General features: G+C 41.5%; 1 protein-coding gene across 3 annotated transcripts in view; it reads left to right on the top strand.

Annotated features, from left to right (window-relative positions):
* The window catches only part of CYFIP1 (cytoplasmic FMR1 interacting protein 1), a 108,092-nt gene extending 84,216 nt beyond the window's left edge, over positions 1-23,876 (top strand). For all 3 annotated transcript variants that reach the window (XM_073664518.1, XM_073664517.1, XM_073664519.1), the window contains 8 exons: positions 2,926-3,069; positions 3,801-3,891; positions 9,641-9,771; positions 12,366-12,438; positions 16,102-16,196; positions 18,877-19,115; positions 22,279-22,426; positions 23,302-23,876. In XM_073664518.1, coding sequence (XP_073520619.1) covers positions 2,926-3,069; positions 3,801-3,891; positions 9,641-9,771; positions 12,366-12,438; positions 16,102-16,196; positions 18,877-19,115; positions 22,279-22,426; positions 23,302-23,466 — 1,086 coding nt within the window. In that variant the 3' untranslated portion in view covers positions 23,467-23,876. The remainder of the gene's footprint in view (positions 1-2,925; positions 3,070-3,800; positions 3,892-9,640; positions 9,772-12,365; positions 12,439-16,101; positions 16,197-18,876; positions 19,116-22,278; positions 22,427-23,301) is intronic.
* The last annotated feature ends 321 nt before the right edge of the window (positions 23,877-24,197 follow it).

Raw genomic sequence — 24,197 nt, forward strand, 5'->3', positions numbered from 1 at the left:
GTGGGAACAGCGCAGGACTAGTGGGATGACGGGGCTAGGCCAGCGGTGAGCTGCAGTGGTGATATATGGAAACAGCTCAGGACTAGTGGGGTGACGAGGCTAGGCCAGCGGGTGAATTGTACAGAAGTTGGAAAGGAATATTTATGACCATATAATAATGGCAAAATACATGAGCTGCTCCCACTAATATGGGTGCTTTTGTTTTGGTTACTTCATTATTTTCTGCAGTTTTCCATAATTGATATTTATTGAAAGGATTGTTTGGCTTATTTGACATCTTCATATTACCTTTTTTTATTAAAAGGGAACATAATACATAAGGTAGAAGTGGTAGAGCTGTATCTCTGTTGGGATTTGTCGCTCAGTAATATACTTTTTTTTGTAGACCTCTAATGTGTCAGTCATGAGAAATCAAGTGTTGAATCCATATGCAAATCAAGCTGGAAGAGCACTTGGGGCGTGTCAGTGCTCTTTGATTGCCTCTTCTGACTGACATCCAGCCTGTGTATCAATTCAGTTTCTTTTCCTTAAAGAGGTCATCCAGGACTTCTATTTTTGCTATGATGCTAAAAACTAACAGGCAGGTAGTTGCTAAATACTTGCCTGCTCTGTCCGGCGGCTATCTCTGCCTCAGAATGGTCACGGACCGCTCCTTCCGGTAATTCTGCAGCTCTCACTGATGTCGCGTCAACTGAGCAGTGTCTTCTGCTCCGCTCCGCTCTGTTCACTGACCGATATCATGCTGATTGATCACTAGCTTCCCACTGCCTAACTGCGGGGAGCAGGTTGCCATTCAGCATATCATCTGTACTCACGCTCCATCAGCAGAGCAGAAGAGAAGGCACTGCTCTGTTGACGAGTGGTGAATTGTAGCTGCAGAATCGCTGGCTAAGCCTGCGCAGAACAGGCAGGTTAGCAACTACCTGCCTGTTAGTTCTTAGCCCCATACACAAAAATAATAAAAGTCCTGTATAACCCCATTGTCTATGAGCTGGGTTACTATTGGGCACATGCCAATGCTGTTGTCGGCAGAAAAATCTTTCTAAAATCCTGATAACCTATCCTTAGGATAAGCCATCATTATCAGATGGGTGAGAGTCAGACACCCGGCACCCCCGCCGATCAGCTGGTATTGATGGGATGTAGACATTAAATGGAGCTGAACAGCACAGCCCATTTCAATGTGTAGTATCCACTGCCAAGAACTGTAGTTCAGCTCTTTTCCACAGGGCCATTCATGTTGAAATATTGTGCAGTTTGTCATAGATTTTCACACCTTTTAAGGTTACAGGATTAAAACTTATTAAGTGCTACCTGTAAAAAAAAAAAATATTGATATGGATGATATTTTTCTGATTACTTAAAAAAATAAAATAAAAAGAAAATTTATATAGGGCTTGGTGGAATTACTTGCTCAGGGATTTATCACTTATTTAGATGGTTTATAATTATTGATTAAAGAACTCCCTTTCTACCTTTTAGCTTTTTATGTGTTAGTACTAAACTGCTCATAATGTAGCATACATATGGTGTAAAACTCACAAATCTGGCATGGCCATCCAAGTACCAGCATGGGACATGAACCAAAAAGTTTATAAAATTCGAGCACTTGGTGTAAAAATGTAATTTCTTTATTCAATCATACTTTAAAAACACGTTGCCATGAGAAAAACCTGCACATTTCGGCTGTCTCCATCCTTGATCATAGCTTAAGAGTGGACACATCCAAAATGCGTAGGCTCTGCTCATGACCGTGGCACACGGCTACAGGTGCTGGAACTTTATTATCTTTTTTCTGTTCATTACCACTACTCCATGGTCCAGAAACTTTCATGGACCTGATACCGGGATCATTACTCCAGACCCTCCAGTATATAAGCTGCTCGACTGCTCACTGTATTACCCCACTTTTTCTTTTAATTTTATCTAACCTTGGACTTAATTGTAATTATCCTTCTTAATGAAGCCGTAGTACTATATAGATAACTAATTCCCAGCAGCTCTAGTTTTCCTTCAGTAATGTATTATTTTATGGGATTATGTTTAATATTTTCCATGACTCTGGGTGAAAAATGAATTCTGTATGGAGTACTAATACTATATTATTGGGGCTGCTTGTGAACATAAAAATAAAATGCCAAATCTGAAGAAAATAAAAAGCGAATAAACATAGAAACTATATATTAATTACATTTCAGTTTAGTTTATTTTGTCCTACAATACTGCTTTTGTATGTCTTTCCCGCTCTCATTCTGCTTGAAATTAGGGTTCATAAGAGGTGAGATGACCAAGGATCCTCTCCCTCGCTCCCTCTCGGTCTCTTCTTGCGTTGAGGCTTGATTTGACATGGTTGAGGCTTTTAATTAAATACAATCAAAGCTCGGTTTGCCAGAGCAGTCTTTCAGAACAGGGTCATGCTTAATCTGTACAGCATCTGCTATATTAAGGGTTGGTTAGAAATGAAAGAAAACCAGGCACATGTAACTGCTCATCCGATGTCCTACACACCACCTGCCTCCTCCAGTAACCTGTGCGTCTACTTAGATCTGGAACAGGAGTGATGTGTGCAAAACATGGTGTAAATATTAGGCCTTTCTCGCACGACCATTCTTTAAAAAAGTGGGCAGCACGCTGACTCGTACAAGCCCATACAGTTGTACACATATCAGGTTTTTTCCTAGATTTGTATGTTCGTTCGAATCCGTATATCATCCATATTTAACAGACCCCTTACATGTGTAGGAGCAGTGGAGGAGAATTTATTTTTTTTCCTTTGCTATTTTTTCTCCATCACAAAGTGTGATATCCTTATTTTCCTAAACATCACTATAGTGTCACCCCATGTGCTCCCCACAGAGGACACAGTACTGAGCAGTACTCCTGCTGGCCATCTGTGTCTCAGCAGAACCTCTTCTGTCTCCACAGAATTTGAACCTGGCCTACAACAGCATTTTCAGCAACTACCGGAACTTTGTGGGCCCCCCACACTTTAAGATGATTTGCCGTCTTCTAGGATACCAAGGTATCGCTGTGGTGATGGAGGAATTACTGAAAGTCGTAAAGAGCCTGGTGAGTAGTTCTGTGCATATCATCCTTAGTATTGTACTATTAATGGATGTCAGGTGTTGTTTTTTTGCATACTTCAGTTTATCCCTTTTATCAATTTATGAACACCTTCAAAATTAGCTATGCACCTAAAGATGACCAGAAAATTAGAATAAAGTTGGCAGAACCCACTGATACTGGTGGGAGTCTACTGTATGTAGGGGGCCTCTCCTTTTGAATTTCAGCAGCCGACCCTTTTGTTCTCCCTGGAGGTAAGCTGCCACCAGAGGGCTTTGCCTTTGACTCACACAAAGAACAAACTGACTCTTGACCGATCTCAATGTTCCTGAGTGTGGGGGAGTCAGGAGAGTTAACGATAAGCTGAGGAATCTTTCAATATCTATCTAATGTGCAAGGGGGGCTTCAGGTGGCTCATTCCAATGACCCCACATAAATTATTCCCTGACCTGACACTATTTGTCAGTGCTATTTGCACCTCGTTCTTTGGGCCTCACAATTTATTGTCTACTAGTCACATGAAAGGTGACCTGTATGTACGGCCCTAGCTTTTTTGCCAGTTATAGATCTTCCTTTTTAGTTAATGAATCGGCGAAGGTTATTGTATAATTTCTATGTACACATACTGGCACAGTTGGCATTTTCTTTTTGAACACGTGGTATGAAGGATGTCATTTTTTTTTTCTTTTCAGCTTGCATAAGTGAATGTGCGTCTGACAATGGCTTTATACTTGTAGTTGCAGGGAACCATTCTCCAGTATGTGAAGACACTGATGGAAGTGATGCCTAAGATCTGCAGGCTGCCTAGACATGAATACGGCTCCCCAGGTTTGTTCTCTTGTAATGTCAGAAAGGCTCTGTTCAGATGAGAACATTGTGTTCCTGTTTATTTGCTTATCATAATGAAAATGTCGTGAGCGCAGATTTCCCTACTATTCGGACAAGTAATTGCCAGCATTCAAGGCCAGTTTCTCTTAATTAGAGCTGCAGTGTTCAGATGAAGAAAAATACGAGCGCAATAGCTCAGTGGTTAGCACTGCAGCCTTGCAGCGTTGGAGTCCTGGGTTCAAATCCCACCAAGGACAACATCTACAAGGAGTTTGTAGGGAATTTAGATTGTGAGCCCTGATGGGAACAGTGCCAATATTGTCTGTGAAGCGCTGTGGAATTAATGGAGCTATATAAGTGAGTAAAATATGTGTGTGTGTGTGTGTGTGTGTATGTATGTATGTATGTATGTAGAGTTAGGTCCAGAAATATTTGGACAGTGACACAAGTTTTGGCATTTTAGCTGTTTACCAAAACATATTCATGATAGTTATATTATCAATATGGACTTAAACGTGCAGACTCTCAGCTTTAATTTGAGGGTATTCACATTGTAATTGGAGTAAGGGTTTAGGAATTACAGCTCTTTAATATGTAGCTTAAGGGACCAAAAGTAATTGGACAATTAAAGCTCTTTAATGGGCTGCATGGCTATTTCCTCTTTAATCCATCATCAATTAAGCAGGTAAAAAGTCTGGAGCTGATTCCAGGTGTGGCATTTGCATTTGGAAGCTGTTGCTGTGAGCCCACAACATGCGGACAAAGGAGCTCTCAATGGAAAATAAGCCGACCTTCATTAGGCTGAAAAAAAAGAAATCCATCAGAGAGATAACAGAAATGTTAGGAATGGCCAAATCAACAGTTTGGAACATTCTGCAAAAGAGCGCACTGGGTAAGCTTGGGAAATCAAAAAGGCCTGGACGTCCACTGAACACTCTCCAGAAAGTAGGTGGTTCAGTGTCTAAGTCTACCCTAAAGAGAAGACTTCATGAGTGCAAATACAAGTGTTTCATCCCAAGGTGCAAACTATTAATCAGCCTTACAAATAGAAAGGTCAGATTAAGTTTTGCCCCAAAAAAACATCTAAAGAAGCCAGCCCAGTTCTGGGAAAGCATTCTTTGTACAGATGAAACTAAGATCCACCTGTACCAGAATGATGGGAAAAAATGTATGGAGAAAGCTTGGAACTGTATATGATTCAAAGTACACCACATCCTCTGTAAAACATGGTGGAGGCAATGTGATGACATGGTGGAGGCAATGTGATGGCATGGCTTCCGATAGCACTGGGTCACTAGTGCTTAATGATGATGTGGCTGAAGACAGAAGCAGCCGGATGAATTCTGAAGTGAACAGGGCGATACTTTCTGCTCAGATCTAAAGTATTAAAATCGAACCTTTTTTTCATGGTAAAGTTAATTTGTCCATTTACTTTTGATCCCGTGAAATGAGAAGGCTTTGTAGAAAAATAGTTACTATTCCTAAACATTTCACAGGATATTTTTGTTCAACCCCTCTAATTAAACCTGAAAGTCTACACTCCAATTACATCTCAGTTGTTTTAATTTTAAATACAAAATAGTGACCTGCAGATCCAAAATCACGAAGATTCTGTTTGTGTGCTTATATATAATGTATATGTTATATGTGAATATATTTTATACTATATATGTTCGCTCACACACACGCTCTCCTACCGTGGGATGGAAGTCCAATGGGTGATTATATGTTTTAAAGAAGAAAAGAATGGGCGACTATTTAGAGTTTGAAACTACAGTATCTAAAAACATTTTTTTGTCTGTTTTCTTTTTAAATTGCTTATACCAGTTAATTTGTCATTAGTTGATTGCTGAGCTGTTGTTTTTCTATTGCTTGGAGTAATAAAATGTAGCTGAGCATTTGCATCGAAAACTGCAGAACTAGCGTATTGCACATCATGTAAATTGCTTCTTCTTAGGCATGTCACAATTGCTTCTTCGATGCCTGTTGAGAAGTTTTATTTAGAGGGCGGTTGGGTAAATCCTTTTCATTTCACATTTGGTTACTTCTCATTGAAAGCCTGTCATATTGTGCTGCTTCTCAAAATAGCACATAACCTTCATGTTGGCAAAAAAAACAAAATGTCACTGCCTATTCTTCCTGAGAATGCTGCTAGTGGTGGAGTCTATACTCTCATCAAGGAGGAAAACTACTACTTATTGTATACGAAGGCCGGGTTACAAGTTACAGATTGGCACTGCCTATTGGAAAAAATACTGCAAAAAGTAAATTTTCTATCATCGATTCCCAACTTGAATGATACTAACCAATTCTGATGCGCCCTCGGTTTACCAGTATTAATGCATATTTTAGTATCATTGCTCTAGATATCTTTCTGAAGGAGCTTCATAGAAGCCCATCTGAATTGTCTGTCCTCTGTGACAACACTTGTTATCTAGTTTTTACGCTGCATTTGGACACTTCATTCACAGAATCTGCTTTCATAGCTTCATGGACTGGGCTTTCATGACGCACAGCAATGCCATGCGCAGTGCAAAGCATTGCTGGAGTACAACATACTACCTCATCTAGACATAAAAATACCCTGCCTCAAATAATAAGTAACTTTGTATCTGATGGCCGAATCTGGGTTGAGAAGATGTCACCTGCTCCCTGCCCAAATGCATGTTGCCAACTGGTAACTTTAATGAAGAAGGAGCGACCTAAAATTGACAAGATATAACAAATATACAAAAATATAACATGTAATTGTATTGTTTTCTCGCCAATCTGTTCCCGGAGCCCCCCCCCCCCCCTGCCAACTGTGGTATATTTCAGGAGCTTGACACTTTATAGTATTGGAGATGGGGGCACTGTAAGTACAACCTTTATTGCTGAACATCAGTGACTGGGTAATCATCCAAATTTGTTTGGTATGCATAGATTATTGATGAAAAGAATTCCGCTCTGCTATCCTATGAGTAGTCCTCATCAGGCAAAAGTCATAATGGTAACATTTGTTTCATCAGTCAGAATTTTGTTTGCTTGGATTTAGTCTGTTGAGACTTAAATTAACTGTTTCACTTTTTATTTAATAAACTAATAGTACACATGATAATAAGCAACTTTTTAATATATTTTATCAGAGAAATTTGTGTCTTTCTCTTCCTGGATTGATCTTGCACTCTCAATTCATGGTTAAAAGTTATAAAATCTGTATTCAGTAAAGTCAGATTTTTCCATTACTGAGATAGATGACAGTTGGTGCTTTAAAAATTCTATGGAGAGAGGAGGAGTCAGACAGACATTCTGCTGCAAGTTCTCCTGAAATGACAGGTACATAGAACTTTATGAGCACTGACTGCCATCAGTAATCTGAAAATCTGTATTAATTGAAGATAGTTTTTAACCCATGAATTTAGAGTTTTGAGAATGAATGATCAGCAAATAAGCAGATTTCTCTGATAAAATATATTATAAAGTTTCTTATTTTCACATGCACTATTGATTTCTGAAAAAAAAAATTAAAATAACCGTTGGACTCTAAAACCAATTGTATGAGTTGATTGTGAACAAGCTGACAATCATCTGACAAACAAGTAAAATTCTCAGGTGATTGGATTGTTTATGCTGGTATAAAAATCATCATTATCGGCAGCACTGTGTAAATGGAGAATGTGATGCAGATGACATGATGCTCTATGGGACAGAACAATCATTTCTTCTATTTCAATCACTTTTTGACGGCCTTTTGTACATCTGCCAGTAAATGAGCGCTGATTGACCTGTATATTGTAAATGAGCCATTTGACTGCTTTTAATTAGTTTATGGACTGTATGACAGAGTTTCCACAGACTGCTAACTTTACGAGTGTAGACATTACTATTTTGTGTGCAAACTGCAGATCCTAATTGTTATCGGAGCCATCAAGAATGTACCCAGTGTTCTTCAGGTGCGGAGGGTTTCTGAAAGGAGTGACAGCCGAGGTGTAACAGTAATCCTCCTCCAGCAGAACGAAAGTGTGCAGCACAACATGCAAAGTACGGCCGGAGCCATTTCATCAGACTAATCCGCCATTTGTCCCAGATACCGGTCCTGTACTTTATAACCTCTGATGTACAGATGTGTTACTTTTTGGGGGGTGCTTTACTCCTAGGTCCTATAGTAAAGGTCAGTTTTTAAACACATTTGCTGCCTGTACCAGCGATACAAAGCTAAAATGTGTCATCTGTCGTATGAGCCCTTCAGAGGGGATTTGTGAGCGGGAGATGCAGCTGAGGTCCTAATCCTTTGTACTAATCCTGTACATGTCTCTGGTTATATTTTTGCATAGAATAGAAATGATAGTTTGACAGCATAAACCTAACCGGAGACAATCGCTCCCATAAATTCTGCCACTGAGCTGAAATGTAACGCTTCGGTGTTGTCGAAAAATTCATCTTCATCATGTTCAATCCGCTGAGTGTAGAGTTGTGCATAGTAGTTAGCATGCTATTTTGTAAAGTTTAATGTGCTTGTCTGTATTTTTGGAATGACAGGTAGATTGCCAATAAGAGTAGTTATATGTGAAACTGTAGTCCCACACAATTGACCCATCGCATGTATTAGGAGAAATGGACCAGAGATGCAAATAAATGTAATAATTGCTCCTGTTCTGACTTGTATATTGGAGAGACCTGTCAGTCATGCAGAGGGAGGAGCTGGCAGGGACCTGCCCCAGTGACTATGAGCAAGAGATGCATCGTAATTGACAGTGTAATTCTAGGGTGTGATGTGCCTGGCGCAATGTACCTAAAGGTTTGGCAAGATATCATAAAACCTAAATACCGTTTTACACATAATAAGGAACATGGTATTGTGTCTTAAGATGGGTCATCATTATCCGACTCCCAGCACCCCCACTGATCAGATGTTCGCAGGGGCGCAACACTTGGGGGAGCGCTGCACGCCACGTTAGTGGCAACTGTTCTGCATATTGCAGCGTTGTCCCATTCACCTCATTGACACAATGGTGGAATACCAAGTACAGCAGACACTAGTAGATTATGTACAGAGCAGTGTAGAGACCGGAGAGGCTGCGGCACTATGTGGAGTACTGCACGGACCTCAATATTGAGATACCAGAAAACCTCTTGAAAGTCGCCCATACTTAATTTTCCCCTTTCAATATTTGGGTGTAAGTAATTAGTGGAGACTATGCAGGCATTCTATGATGTGTAATGAGGCTGGGTTACCGATGCATACGAAGCAGCCTCGCTGTGCGATCAGCGGGTGAGGTTTTCAATTTGCCACCAAAAGCAGTTGGATAATTGCCACGTGATAGTTCTGTATTGCGGCAAAACGGTCTTGTAACAAACTGCTGTGACGCTCAGGCAATGAGTAAACTCAGCCGTAATTATCCCTTCATCTAAATACCAGTATAATCTGAAGGTTTTTTTTCCAAATCCCGCTCAAAGGGAACCCAACAGGTCAAGTAATGGATTTCCATAACAGTACAGGTGATTTCATTGGTTTTACAATATGGTTATGATCTCATGTGGCTGATTTTCTGTTCTACAGGTGTGATCGGGGTTTGTAGAGGTCTGTGCACCAGCTCCACGGAGAGCCGGTTCATACCCCTGGAGCAGAGCTTTTAGAAGCGACCCTGCCTTAGTGGCTCAGCGGTTAGCACCTTTGTCTTGCAAATCCCACCATGGGCAACATCTGCAAGAAGTTTGTATGTTCACCCTATGTTTTGGTGCTTATCTAACTATTTGTCTTGTACTTTAGGAATCTTGGAGTTCTTCCATCATCAATTGAAGGACATAGTGGAATATGCCGAGCTGAAGACTGTGTGCTTTCAAAATCTGAGGGAAGTGGGGAATGCCCTCCTCTTCTGCCTTCTTATAGAACAAAGCCTGGTATGTAGAAGAACCTGAATATCCACGCGTTGTCCGTTATGAATGCTACATACCCACTTTTTCACAACAAATTCTTTATATTTGCCATGCCATAATATTTTAGGTCAAATTTGTATCCTTATTTTGATGCTACACACAAAGTATACCTGTCTTATTACAAGTTGTTTTAGTTTGTTTGGCTCGGTTGGTGTTTGTCATGTGATGGAACAAGCAGTTCGTTGTGGTTTCCATTGTAAATGGAAATTACAATGCAGGTGTGAACAGAACCTTATATAAAGTAATTGATAGCCCCCCTAGACTATGAAGCATAAGGCCGCATGCACATGGCAGAACAGTCACTTAGGACAGAAGATGCTCCTTCACATGTTATGTGCAGATATTCCTCCATATTCTGGCATACCTTGGAGCATGGTACTACTTTTTTCCATTGATTATTACAGAATTTGACAAAAATGTGGCTGCATCTGTATGAAGCATGTGGAGAGGTACTGTAGACCCTCATACAATGGTGTGGATGCTGAATTATTGAGCTTCTCTCATGCACACAACAATCAGCTTTACATTCTACATTATACAATGGGATCCCTCTGAGTCCAAATGGAACGCTGTGTAGGAAGTGTCTTCTGATCTGGCAGCCACCAACAATCCTTGTATCATATGGACGGCCACAATGTAATGCTAGATTTCATCTCAAGCTGAAAATGTCTGGCTTGCAGCATTGTCCTCTAAATAATAGTAAATGCTCTACAAATAAGGGCCTCATGCACACACGTGTTATATCCGTGTTTTTCCAGCAGCACGGGTGACAATGAGGCCTTAGTAGCTATATTGTACGTTAATTGGTGTTCTCTCCCCAGCGGTGTTTGACTGGGCTGCAACAGTGCTGTCCCATCAATGGCACACGACCACTGCAGCCAGTCACTGGGCCCAGTGGTGATGCCACGGTAGACTGCACAAGGTGGCTGAGCTAAGCGATTGGTGTGCTGTCACCGCTGTTGCCTTGTCGGCAAACAAGCAGCACTTTAGTAGCCAGGGCAAAAGAGGTCTTGACCACATTTTTAATGGATATGGGCCAATCTTTTTAGATTACATCTGTAGTGAACATATTGTCACAAATATCGGCTAAAGTGTCCTGTGGGCATCTTCCATGTATTATTGAAGACACATTTTTGTAATGTTTATGTATGTATGTGTATAGAATTTCACCCGATCTGGAGTGATATGCTGATTACTACATCTTATCACATAAATTTACTGTGGTGCAAGTGGCACTCCTATACAATACATTAGTATCTAATGGATAGATGTGCTCACGCCCTAGTTCTAGTCATTTATTGACTGTAGTAACACACTGCACTTTGCATCTATTCTACATGACATGGCGCCATTAAAGGGAACCTGTCACGTCCACACATGCTATTTGCCTGCAGATATAGAGGTAATTTACCAGCAGATTACCCCCACATCTGCCTGCAAATATTGTTATAATCCTAGTGGTGCAGTGTCTGCAGGGAGACTATGAAGGTATATTCTCTCTACAGTTCACTTGCAATCATTGGGGCAGTGCAGGGAGCAGTTACCTTCTCCACAAACTACACAGCGAGTGCGGTTGTAGTCACTCCCCGACACTGACTGACAGCCTTCTCTGCACACACACACACCTGCTCTAGCTGTCACTGTATAGTGAGCGGAGACTGACATTTTCTTGTACTGCCCCGATGACTGGAAGCCAGTGGCTGCAGGGAGAATATAACTTAATTTCCTCCCTGTACTTGCTGCTCCAATAATCTGGCTATATGGTTTAATCACTATTTAACTGCAGGTAAATAGCGATTCTGGATGTGACCGCTTCCGTTTAATTGTGAATGTAGCGCTTACTGTAAAGGTTTTTTTTTTTTATTATTTCAATCCTGTTTTTAGAATCTGAGTGTCCTTTCTACTTTGCTTTGTACACAGAGCATAGATAATTCTTGACAAGTCGCTTGTTATTTTATTATTTTTTACCTGTTGCTTTTCAGTAGAAAACCATGTTTTATTCTTCTCTGTTCCTGTGCGATGTGTAAATAATTGCTATTGCGGTCGTCTTTGTAGAGATAATAGTCAGCTCGTTCCTATCAGCCGTGATAATTGAGCATATAATAGCGCTATTACTGCTATTGTTCTCCATTGATCTCTTTGCCACATGTCCATAACGTAGGTGTCCTTGTCAGGCTTCTATGCGTGGACTAAGTGACAGTGTGATGTGGTGTTTGTTCACCTTGGCAGAACAATATTCTGCATTCACTGAATCATGCCAATCTGAGAACAATCATGCTGCGCCATTTATGACTCTGGGGCTGAGTGGTCCTGGTAAATGAGGGCTAATCGCATGCTTTCCAATGCTCACTGTAGCGTAGCAACAGAATTAGCCGAGTGATTGGAGGGCAGCAATTTAGGCTCATTTAGCTGGAACATTAGATACTAATTGAAAGAAAAGTTTTATTATTTATTTGTAACAAAGAAAAAGATGATGGAAAGCTTCATGTGACAAGGTAAGAAAAATGGTTGTAAAGTCTCTATGGAAATGACCCGTGTTCTTTTTCCCATAACCTTAGTCTCTAGAAGAGGTGTGTGACCTGCTCCATGCTGCACCTTTCCAGAACATTCTGCCCAGGGTCCATGTTAAAGGTATGTTTAGGAGATTCAGTCACCCACATCAAGTTCCACTACAAAGATCAGCTTTGCACTGATGAAACCAGTAACACTGTTTTTGGTTTAATTTCCTATGTGCCCCTTTTTAACCCTTTAATGCTTTGATAGATATATCCATTATGGAGTGGGATGGGGTGTGTGGAGTGGGCTCAGGAGCTGAGCCAACCCTCACGATGGATGTCAGCTAAATTAAATAGCTGTCATCAGTGCTTGCTGCTGTTAACCATTTAGATGCTGTGGTCAATCTCTTGAAAGACTTTGCCATTTAAATATAGCTGTCATCCGCTACCTGTGATGCGATCACTGCGGAATCAATGGGTTACTTTGGCAACTATTAACCCCTTTACCACCTTGGGATTTTCCATTTTTGCGTTTCCGTTTTTTGCTCTTTCTTCCCAGAGCCATATTTTTTTTATTTTTCTGTCAATAAGGCCGTGTGAGGGCTTGTTTTTTTGCGGGACTAGTTGTACTTTAGAATGACACCATTGATTTTACCATATAATGTATTGGAAAACTAAAAAAAAAATTCCGAGTGTGGAGAAATGGCAAAAAAAGTGCAATTCCACTATTGTTTTTTTGGCTTTTTATTTACCACGTTCACTGAATGCTAAAAGTGACTTACCATCATGATTCTCCAGGTCATTACAAGTTCGTAGATACAAAACATGTATAGGTTCTTTTTTATTTAAGTAGTGAAAAAAATCCAAAGTTTAAAAAAAAAAAAAAAATATTGCCATTTTCCGAGACCAGTAGCAGCTCCATTTTTCTGGATCTGGGGCCGGTGAGGGCTTATTTTTTGCGTGCCACACTGACATTTTTATTGATACCATTTTGGGGTAGATACGATGTTTTAGTCACTCGTTATTGCATTTTATTGAAATGTTGCGGCAACCAAAAAAACGTAATTCTGGCGTTTTGGACGGTTTTCTCGTTACGCCGTTTACCGATTGGATAAATTTTTATTATATATTGATCGGGCGATTCTGAACATTGCGATACCAAATATGTGTGTATTTTATTTATTTTTTATTTTATTTTGAATGGGGCAAAAGGGGGGTGATTTGAACTTTTTCTATTTTTTTTTTCATATTTTTAAAAACATTATTTTTTTTTTTTTACTTTTCACCTGCTTCAATATTCTCCTTAGGAGACTTGAAGCTGCGATCATCTGATCGCCTGTGCTACACCTAGCAAGGCTTCAGCCCAGCTATGTGCAACAAAAATGATCATCTGCTATGAGTGCCAGCCACGGGGCAATGACAACCATAGGAGTCTCCTGCAGACCACATGTTGTCATGCCAAACCATCGGCGCCCCGTGATCATGTGACAGGGGTGCTGATGGGCGAAGCTAGTGACGCGCTTCCGTTGTGATCATGTTAAATGCCACTGTCAGAGTTTGACAGTGGTATTTAACATGTGAACTGCCGTGGGTGGATCGCAATTTCACCCGCGGCTGTTAGGGGCACATCAGCTGATCAGATCAGCCCTCATGTGCCTGAAAAGATGTGGGCTCAGCGCTGAAGCCGAAGTCAAAGAGGTGGTGGCGACCTATGACGTATACATATGTCATAGTTGTAAAGGGGTTAAAAAATAATCATATCTGGTATGACTGCGTCTGTAAAATTTTGTTTATCAAAATTGAAGATCAATTAACCTTTATGGTAAAAACCATAATAAAAAAATCAAAATTGCAGTATTTCAGTTACCACAGCGCCACACAGCTTTACAATTATTTTTTTTTTTTGTGAACTGAATTTTTTTCTGGTTCTATACAAGTTTACTACAAACGTAATCATACTGACCTTCAAAATCCTGTTTCCTGGTAATTTTTAAATTAATGAATTAAACCCTCCGTAGAAACCAAAGCAAAAACTATGGCAGAATTGCATTTCACAATTTCATCAAACTTGGAATTTTTTTTCCTGTTTTTCGATACATCATATGGTAAAATGAATGGTGCCATTCAAAACTTCAACTTGTCCTGTGAAAAGCAAGCCCCCATGGCCATATCAATCGAAAAGTAGAAAAATTATGGCTCTTTGAAGAAGGGGGCGGAAAAAAGAAAATGCAAAAGTGAAAAACTGTCTAGGCGTTAAGGGGTTAAACGATTTTTATTTTATTTTACTTTCTCGTTTTGCTTATAGGGAATGTCATCTGAAAAGTGACTTATTGCTTAAATTAGTTTATTTTCGATAATTGTAGCTTTTTATTTTTATCACTACCGATATTAGAAAAGGCCCCAGAGATATAAGCAGTAATAGACTGACTCCAACCTTACTGACTTCTGTACAAGTATTTCCAAGCCATGCTCTGATCTGAGCAAAGCTCATTAGTAGACAGGTTCTGGTCGGCACTCTGGGTGGATGGTGGCGCTCAGTAGTAGGATGAATATCCCAACAGTAAGATACATAAAACCACTACACTCCTTAGTTGCAATGAATAAAATGACATTTATTGATCTGACTGCATATCGTGTTCAGGGCTGCTACACTTTACACGATGGCCAAAGTTTCGGTTCCTCCTGGATCTTGATCACGACCTGTTGGGGGAAGTGTGGTGGATTCTCATTGATGAGGCCAACAGGGACGAGGGAGAAGAAGTGATTAACACCTATTGTGAATAGTGGATCCTGCCCTTGTGAAATTGCAACGTTACAGTTTTGGTATGTGCCCACGTAGCGTCTTACAAGCGTATATGCTGCGGAATTTCCGCAGCGTAAATGCTTGGGAAACGCTTGGTAATCCGCCCCCCATGGTCCCCAATGACAAGCCATAATGTCAATGCCCATGCTGCGGAGTTTTCCGCAGCGTTTATGCTGCGCTCAAAAATCCGCAGCATGTCCATTAATTTTGCGGACACGCAGCGTAATCGCTGCCATTGACTTGCATTGAAACGCATAATATCCGTGTCTGTACATTTGTTCTCACGGATTATATGCGTTTCAATGTGCGGATGGTACCCAAGTCTGGAGGAGAGGAGACTCTCATCCAGACCTGGGTACCATAGAAACTGTAAAAAAAAGAATTTAAAATAAAAAATAAAGTTTATACTCACCTTCTGATGTCCTCCCGGTGTTTTGTCTGCTCCGTCCGGTCTATTGCAATGCTCCCGTTGTTGTGAAGGACCTGCCATGACGTCACTGAGTCATGTGACCCATCACAAGGCTCAATGACGTCACCGCAGGTCCTTCACACAACCGCGAGCCGCCCAACACACCGGACACGGAAGGTGAGTATAAACCTTATTTTTTTATTTTTTACTATTTTATTCTTTTTTTCTAACTAACTTGGTCACACTACTATAAATCCATGCCGGTTGCATGGATTTATATAGTGTGAACAAGTTGTCAAGCACTTTTCCAAGTGATGCTAAAATCGCTTGGAAAAGCGCTTGATAACCCGCATGCAGAAATGCATGCAAAAACGCTTGACAAACGCTTCTACCTGGTGGGAAAAACGCAAGTAAAAAACACACATGCGTTTTTCCTGCCAGGGAGAAGCGGAAAAAATATGCAGCATTTCTGCATCGTGGGCACATAGTCTTTACATACATTTTATATTTACAGTTTATATATATATATATATATTTTCTAATTGCATAACGTTGCTGCTTTTTATCTTTATATGGCTTTGCATCAGAGGGAGAACGTCTAGAAGCGAAGATGAAGAGGTTAGAATCAAAGTACGCTCCACTTCACCTGGTGCCTCTCATAGAGAGATTAGGCACTCCGCAGGTAAGTGCTGCAGTTGCTGTTTTCTGTGAGCCATCATGTCTGTACAATATAGTGCATGTTAAAGGGATTTATTCTGGTATTTGCTTTCCACCTCCATTCTAGAGCTGCCATTATTTGTCTCCAATCCAGCATTATCCAGAGATTTTACTGTGTTGCTGAGAAGCAAACTCGTTACTAATGTAATAGATGATAATTAATTGGCCTGGTAAAGAAATGGGAGACGGTGATTTAAAGAGCTGTCAAACAAAGCCCGAGAGAGTGCCTGTGAGCTAGTTGTATGGAAACCTATTTAGTACTTCATAAGTGAAGGAAATTGTGGCCTCCAGCTCCTTCACAGTCCTATACATTGTACTAGAAAGTAATTGTGGCCCCCGGCTTCTGCACAGCCCTATACATTGTACTAGAAAGTAATTGTGGCCCTTGGCTTCTGCACAGTCCTATGCTGTACCTTGAAAAAGTATTCACACCTCTTGAACTTTTTCACATTTTCTTCACGTTACAGCCACAAACTTAAATGTATTTTATTGCGATTTTGTGATATACCAATATACATTGTGAGTAGCAAGCAGTATTTGTGAAGTGTAAGACTATGATCACACATGTTGGGTTTTTTTTACGTCACAAATCTGCAGCAAAACTGCTCTCTGGCAGGAAATCAGTTTTGTCAAAAATGCTGGTTTTGCTGCATTTTCTGTGTGTTTTTTTCAGCGTTTTTTTTTTCACTGTCCTTCTGTCTCTATTTATGCATGTACATTAAGTTCTGTGAAAACAATAACCTCATTCTATTTTGCCATCAAAAACAATGATGTAAATTTTGGTGCATTTTTGATGCGGTTTTTTCAGCTTTTTTTCACCACCCATTACTTCCTACAGGTGACAAAGCGATGAAAAAAACCCTGAAAAAACACTGAAAGAAGTGACATGCTCTATTTTCCAAAAACCCAACCAAGGCACAAAATACGCAGCAAAAAAAAAACAAAAAAGATGTGCTAACAGAGAATTCTGTTTTCTCATTGACTTTGCTGGTACTGCAGAACGCAGCTGAAAATTTGCATACAAATCTGCAGCAAAAACCGCTGAAAAACCCAACATGTGTGAACATAGCCTAAAGGAAATGATACATGGTTTTCTAAATATTTTAATAATATAAATCAGAAAATTGTGACGTGCATTTGTATTTCACCCCGAGTCAATACTTTGTAGGACCACCTTTCACTGCAATTACTGCTGTGTACGTCTTTTGGGGTATGTCTCTACCAACTTTGTGCACAGCTAAAGGCTGACATTTTTCTTTGTAAAGTAGCTCAGTGAGATTGGATGGAGAGCGTCTGTGAACAGCAATTATCAAGTCTCTCCACAGATGCTCAATGGGGTTTAGGTCAGGACTGTTACTGAGAAATTCAAATACATGACTATGCTTTGATCAAAATCAGTCAATTGTAGCTCTGGCAGTATGTTTAGGGTTGTTGTCCTGCTGGAAGGTAAATCTTTGCCCCAGTGTCAAGTCTTTTGCAGCCTCTAACAGGTTTTCCTCTAGGATTACCTTGTATTTAGCTCCATCCATCTTCCCATCAACTCTGACCAGCTTCTCTGTCCCCTTTGAAGAAAATTATCCCCACAGCATGATGCTGCCACCACAATATTTGATGGTGGGGCGGGTGTTTTCAGGATGATGTGCAGTATTAGTTTTCCATCACATATAGCATTTAGCCCAAAACATTCTGCTTTGGTCTCATCTGACCAGAGCACCTTTTTCCACATGCTGGCTGTGTCCCCTACATGGCGTTTTGCAAACTGTAAACGGGACTTCTTATTTCTTGCTTCTCTTCCATAAAGGCCAGATTTGTGGAGTAGATGACCAATAGTTATCCTATGGACAGATTCTCCCTTCTGAGCTGTGGATCTCTGCAGCTCCTCCGGAGTGACCATGTGCCTCTTCTCTTGGCTGCTTCTCTGATTAGTGCTCTACTTGCTTGGGATCTCCATTCAGGCGGACCACCATGTCTTAGTGAGTTTGCAGTTGTCATACACCTTCCATTTTTGCATCATAGATTTTGAACAGTGATCCGTGAGATGTTCAGAACTTTGGGCTATTTTTTTTTATCTTAATTATGCTTTGCTCTTCTCCACAACTTTATCCCTGACTTGTCTGTTGTGTTCCTTAGTTTCCATGATGCTGTTTGATCCCTAATGTTCTCATACAAACCTCTAAGACCTTCACAGAAGAGCTGTGAATACAGAGAAAAAATTACATATGAGTGGACTCAATTTACTAATTGTGACTTTTGGAGGCAATTGGTCACTCAGGATTTTATTTAGGGGGCTGAATAGAAATGCACGTCACAATTTTCAGATTTATATTTTAAAAGATTTAGAAAACCATGTATCATTTCCTTTACACTTCACGAATACTTGCTACATTGTGTTGGTATATTACATAAAATCCCAATACAGTACATTTAAGTTTGTGGGTGTAACGTGAAAAACTGTGGAAAAGTTCATGGGGTATGAATACTTTTTTAATGCATTGTACTAGAATGAAATTGTGTCCCCCTGCTTCTACATAGTCCTGTACATTGTACTTGGCTTGAAAACACTTGTTACTTTTATTTATTAGAGGCGGTGTTTGAAAAATTCTAAACTTCTTTTCATGTTCATGTTTTCCCTCGGTTTATTGCAGCAAATTGCCATAGCTAGAGAAGGTGATTTGCTGACCAAAGAGCGTCTCTGCTGCGGCCTGTCGATGTTTGAAGTGATTCTTACCAGGGTGCGCACTTTCCTTGATGATGCCATCTGGCGTGGACCCCTGCCCAGCAACGGAGTGATGCACGTGGATGAGTGTGTAGAGTTTCACCGGCTCTGGAGTGCTATGCAGTTTGTGTACTGCATCCCCGTGGGCACACATGAATTTACCGTAGAGTAAGCAGCACTCCTATACAATACATAAGAATTTACTGCATATGAAATGTACCTTCATATTTATCCATACGTTAAAAAGTGGAGATTAGCCGGGTGCTTCATGGTTTCAAACAGACCAGGCTTTTGGGATGTTCTGGTTTTATCAGGAGTCAATGTGTAGTGTCTGTTGTAAAACATGCACATGGCTGCTGAGCCATAATAGGACTGCTCCATAATCTGGCTCCATAATCCACCAATTTGTGGCAATTTCTGCTACGGATTTCTCATTGCACAGGATTAAATGTGAATTTGTTTTTCCCTTTTATAGCTGATTGATGAATGTCTAATAATTCTCTACAGTTTTATTTTTTTTTTCCTTTAAATGTTTTATCCCGTGCCTCTCTTTTGCTTTGGGAGTCGAGTGGTGCTGATAACGTTGCGTTTTCACATACCTACTAATCATGTACGTATACCGGCAGGTATCTTGCACCTGACCTATTTATTAATATAGGACACGTGCGCAATACCAGCTGATCGGATTTGTGTCCTGTCAGGTATTACGTGTAGATGCAACGTCCTTGGCCCCTTTTACCTCCCAGTACGGAAGTAAGCAGCGCTTGAGGAAACCCTTTAACAGCTTGCTTGCAATTACTTGCTTTTTTTTTTTTAATCGTTTCTCTCCAGTTCAGGAAAATGTCACATGTAGTGTTTTCTCGTCTGGCTATGGACCCTGGATCTGTGCATGAGGGGCACAATTTTGGCATCAGTTGTGTTTTGGCTCAGGTTTAAACAAAACAAAAAATTATGAATTCTGTGCAGAAGAGAAGAGAGGAGCTGGAGGCAGACACAGACCTCCTGCTACAAGTTCATGTACCAAACCAGTCCTTCAGCCTTCTTCAAGTGAGGTGGGGAAGCTACCCCATGCAGTGTTGTTTCAGTTCGAGTAAACTGATAGACAGGTTTAGTGACCTGCACCTCCACCAGCAGCCATTATGTGGACTGGTGAACTGGGAAGAAGGTTACACTAAGCGGAGGAGAACCTGTAATACTTAGTAAGTGCCACAAAATCATGTCACCTACTCATTAGATGGGTTTTCCAAATCAGAGTAATTTTTTCACAATAGAAACTTAAAAAAAAGAGTTTAGTTTTTTTTTGCATCCCAAGTGGGATCAGATTCTGCTGTTGGCATTAAATAATTGACTATCACAAAACTTGGAGAACCTATCAGCTGGTTTGTATAGCCCAAAGTAATGGCATGTATGTAAAGTTTCTTTAATGCTGACTAAAGCCTTACCTTTCCTGTAGAAATCTGTTTTGTTGTTTGAGAAATGCATAGTTGAAATTGTATGGCAATGACTGAGACACAAGTGCAATAGGGCAGGCACTGCACTTTCAGCTCTCCTGCCTCTGACTGATAGGTCACTGAAACATGAGTGACCCATCAGTTAGAGACAAGAGGCAGGCAGTGATCAGGGAATAGCGAGGGAGGCAGGCATGGATCGGGGAATAGGGAGGCAGGCATGGATCAGGGAATAGGAAGGGAGACGGGAGGGAGGCAGGCTGTGAGCGGGGAATAGGGAGGCAGGAGCAAGGCTGTGATCGGGGAATAGCAAGGGAGGCAGGCAGTGATCAGGGAATAGGAAAGGAGATGGGAGGCAGGCTGTGATCAGGGAATAGGGAGGGAGACAGGAGGCAGGCTGTGATCAGGGAATAGGGAGGGAGACAGGAGGCAGGCTGTGATCAGGGAATAGGGAGGGAGGCAGGCTGTGATCAGGGAATAGGGAGGGAGACAGGAGGCAGGCAGTGATCAGGGAATAGGGAGGGAGACAGGCATGGATCGGGGAATAGGGAGGCAGGCATGGATCAGGGAATAGGAAGGGAGATGGGAGGCAGGCTGTGATCAGGGAATAGGGAGGGAGACAGGAGGCAGGCTGTGATCAGGGAATAGGGAGGGAGACAGGAGGCAGGCTGTGATCAGGGAATAGGGAGGGAGACAGGAGGCAGGCAGTGATCAGGGAATAGCGAGGGAGGCAGGCATGGATCGGGGAATAGGGAGGCAGGCATGGATCAGGGAATAGGAAGGGAGACGGGAGGGAGGCAGGCTGTGAGCGGGGAATAGGGAGGCAGGAGCAAGGCTGTGATCGGGGAATAGCAAGGGAGGCAGGCAGTGATCAGGGAATAGGAAAGGAGATGGGAGGCAGGCTGTGATCAGGGAATAGGGAGGGAGACAGGAGGCAGGCTGTGATCAGGGAATAGGGAGGGAGACAGGAGGCAGGCTGTGATCAGGGAATAGGGAGGGAGGCAGGCTGTGATCAGGGAATAGGGAGGGAGGCAGGCTGTGATCAGGGAATAGGGAGGGAGACAGGAGGCAGGCTGTGATCAGGGAATAGGGAGGGAGACAGGAGGCAGGCTGTGATCAGGGAATAGGGAGGGAGACAGGAGGCAGGCTGTGATCAGGGAATAGGGAGGGAGACAGGCTGTGATCAGGGAATAGGGAGGGAGGCAGGCAGTGCACAGGGAATAGGGAGGGAGACAGGAGGCAGGCAGTGATCAGGGAATAGGGAGGGAGACAGGAGGCAGGCGGGGAATAGGGAGGGAGGGAGACAGGCTGTGAGCGGGGAATAGGAAGGGAGACAGGAGGCAGGCTGTGAGCGGGGAATAGGAAGGGAGGCAGGCTGGGAATAGGGAGGGAGACGGGCAGTGATCAGGGAATAGGGAGGGAGGCAGGAGAGCTGGAAGTACAATTCCATGTGCAAGTACAATGCCCGCCCCACTGCACTTGTGCCTCATTAGTACAATTTCAACCATGGATTTCTCTAAAACATCAAAACTGAATTCTACAAGAAAGGTGAGAATGTAATCGGCATTAAAGCGCCTTTACATACACAGGGGAATTTAATTATGAAAAAACAGGTTCTCTTTAAATTGCCTTATTATTTATCATCAGCCACAGGACATTGTATAAAATATAGTGGCAAGCTTAGACATAATAATGTTGGTTTTTACAGAACACTAGGCCTGTTCACATTGACAGAGTTCATTGTCCTCACAGTGTCAGGATTCCTGATATGTGAACCGCTGCCTGTGCGGATATGGAACATGTTATATTCCAACCTTAGAACGTTAACCACAATCCTGAATGTGCACTTGTCAATATGTTAAGACTTGTTCCTTCTGTTACAGGCAGTGCTTTGGTGATGGACTGCACTGGGCCGGGTGCATGATCATTGTGCTCCTAGGACAACACAGACGATTTGATGTCATGGACTTCTGCTATCATCTGCTAAAGGTGCAGAAACATGATGGCAAAGATGAAATCATCAAGAGCGTGGTAGGTGAACTATTGGAAATGCTAACTCAGTGGCATCTTGGAGTTTCACTGGATTAAGACATCTCAGAGCTCCTTATCTCCACCCACCAAACACAAGTTTTACAGCCATACTTGTGATCAGGGCTGTGGACTTGGAGTCTGTGGAAAATGGACTGGCTCCGACTCCTAAAATATATAATGCATTGGGTGCAGTAGTTCAATTCAGTATGTGCTGTAAATGTCTTCATAAGAATTTGGGAAAGTTATGAAATGTCCTATAAATGTCTGTTCTGTTCCTGATCTAAGGATCTCGGCTTTTAGTTGAGATGAATCTGTGCTGCACCTTATGTACACACTCAGTAGTGAGGCCGTGCTGTGGAGTCGGAGTTAGCGAAATTGAGGAGTCGGTGGTTTGGCTTACTGACTCAACGGCCCTGTTTGTGATATAGTATTGTGGATATGGCATTGCTACCTCCGGGCTGACTGACATGATCATCAGATGTTTTAGGAATGCCCAATAGCAAGCAGTGAAAGAATTCTTCCCCCACCTGAGCAACCACTGGCAATAGAAGTAGTAAGAATGCTTGCTTTTTTCCTGTACCTCCCTTGTATGAAATGGCAGCCTGCATGCTTGTCTATTTTTCCGAAGGGCTGACATGCCGGTGAGAAGAGTTGTGCTAGGGGCGGGCGGGGTGTGTGAGAGACAAGTGGTAGAACCACTTTTATCACTAATAGATTATCAGGTGTGAAATGCCCCTTGCATACACCAGTGGTCTTGTGATCTTCTCTTAAGAATTGTATTTTTGCAGGGGAAGTGGGAGTACTGGAGATTAGTAGCACGAGATCTTACCTGTTACTCTGCCTTTTAATTAATCATCTTGATTTTATTTATGCAGCCTTTGAAGAAAATGGTTGAACGTATCCGTAAGTTCCAGATCCTTAATGATGAGATCTTTTCAATTTTGGATAAGTACCTGAAGTCTGGAGATGGAGAAAATACATCTGTAGAACATGTGCGATGCTTTCAGCCACCCATTCACCAGTCACTGGCCAGCAACTAAGGCTTTTCTCACTGTAATCTCTCCATGGCATTACCACTGTATAATGACTATCATACTGTATTTGATCATAATAACAATGATGAGCTATAAATACTCAGTACAAGGGTGTCCCCTGAAGAGGGAAGACGAGGGATGCGTTACAAGCCTTACTCTTAGCTCAGTTTTGTAATGTCTGCATAGTAAATTATTTTTCCAATAATGTATTCATGCTGTATAACACTACCAGTTCCACCTGTAATTCTCTTTTTAGAAATAATTTTCACATTTGGGGATAAGGATGCATAACTCTGTAATTATTGGGATCTTATTGTACTTTCTAATAGCAATGTATCTCTATGAATTGTAAAATTGTAATCTCCAATAATCAATCATTCCTCATGAAATTTTCAATAAAAGTTTATCTTAACATACAGCTGGCATTTTTTTTTGCCTCCAACAACCATTGGCTGTTATCTGAAAATATACAAACCTGTGGCTTATTCTTGCGTATGTGATCCATCAGGGAATAACTGGTCAATGACTAGATGAGCTACTGTTGCTTGTAAAATCCTAGAATGTTAGAGTTGGAAGGGACCTCCAGGGTCATCGTGTCCAACCCCCTGCTCATTGCAGGATTCACTAAACCTTCCCAGACAGATGTCTGTCCAGCCTCCGAAGACTTCCATTGAAGTAGAACTCACCACCTCTCATGGCAGCCTGTCTCACTCATTGATCACCCTCACTGTCAAAAA

Source organism: Phyllobates terribilis, unplaced genomic scaffold, assembly GCF_046119375.1.
Source record: "Phyllobates terribilis strain yellow unplaced genomic scaffold, ASM4611937v1 Scaffold_2__4_contigs__length_985480577, whole genome shotgun sequence".
NCBI classification, from domain to species: domain Eukaryota; kingdom Metazoa; phylum Chordata; class Amphibia; order Anura; family Dendrobatidae; genus Phyllobates; species Phyllobates terribilis.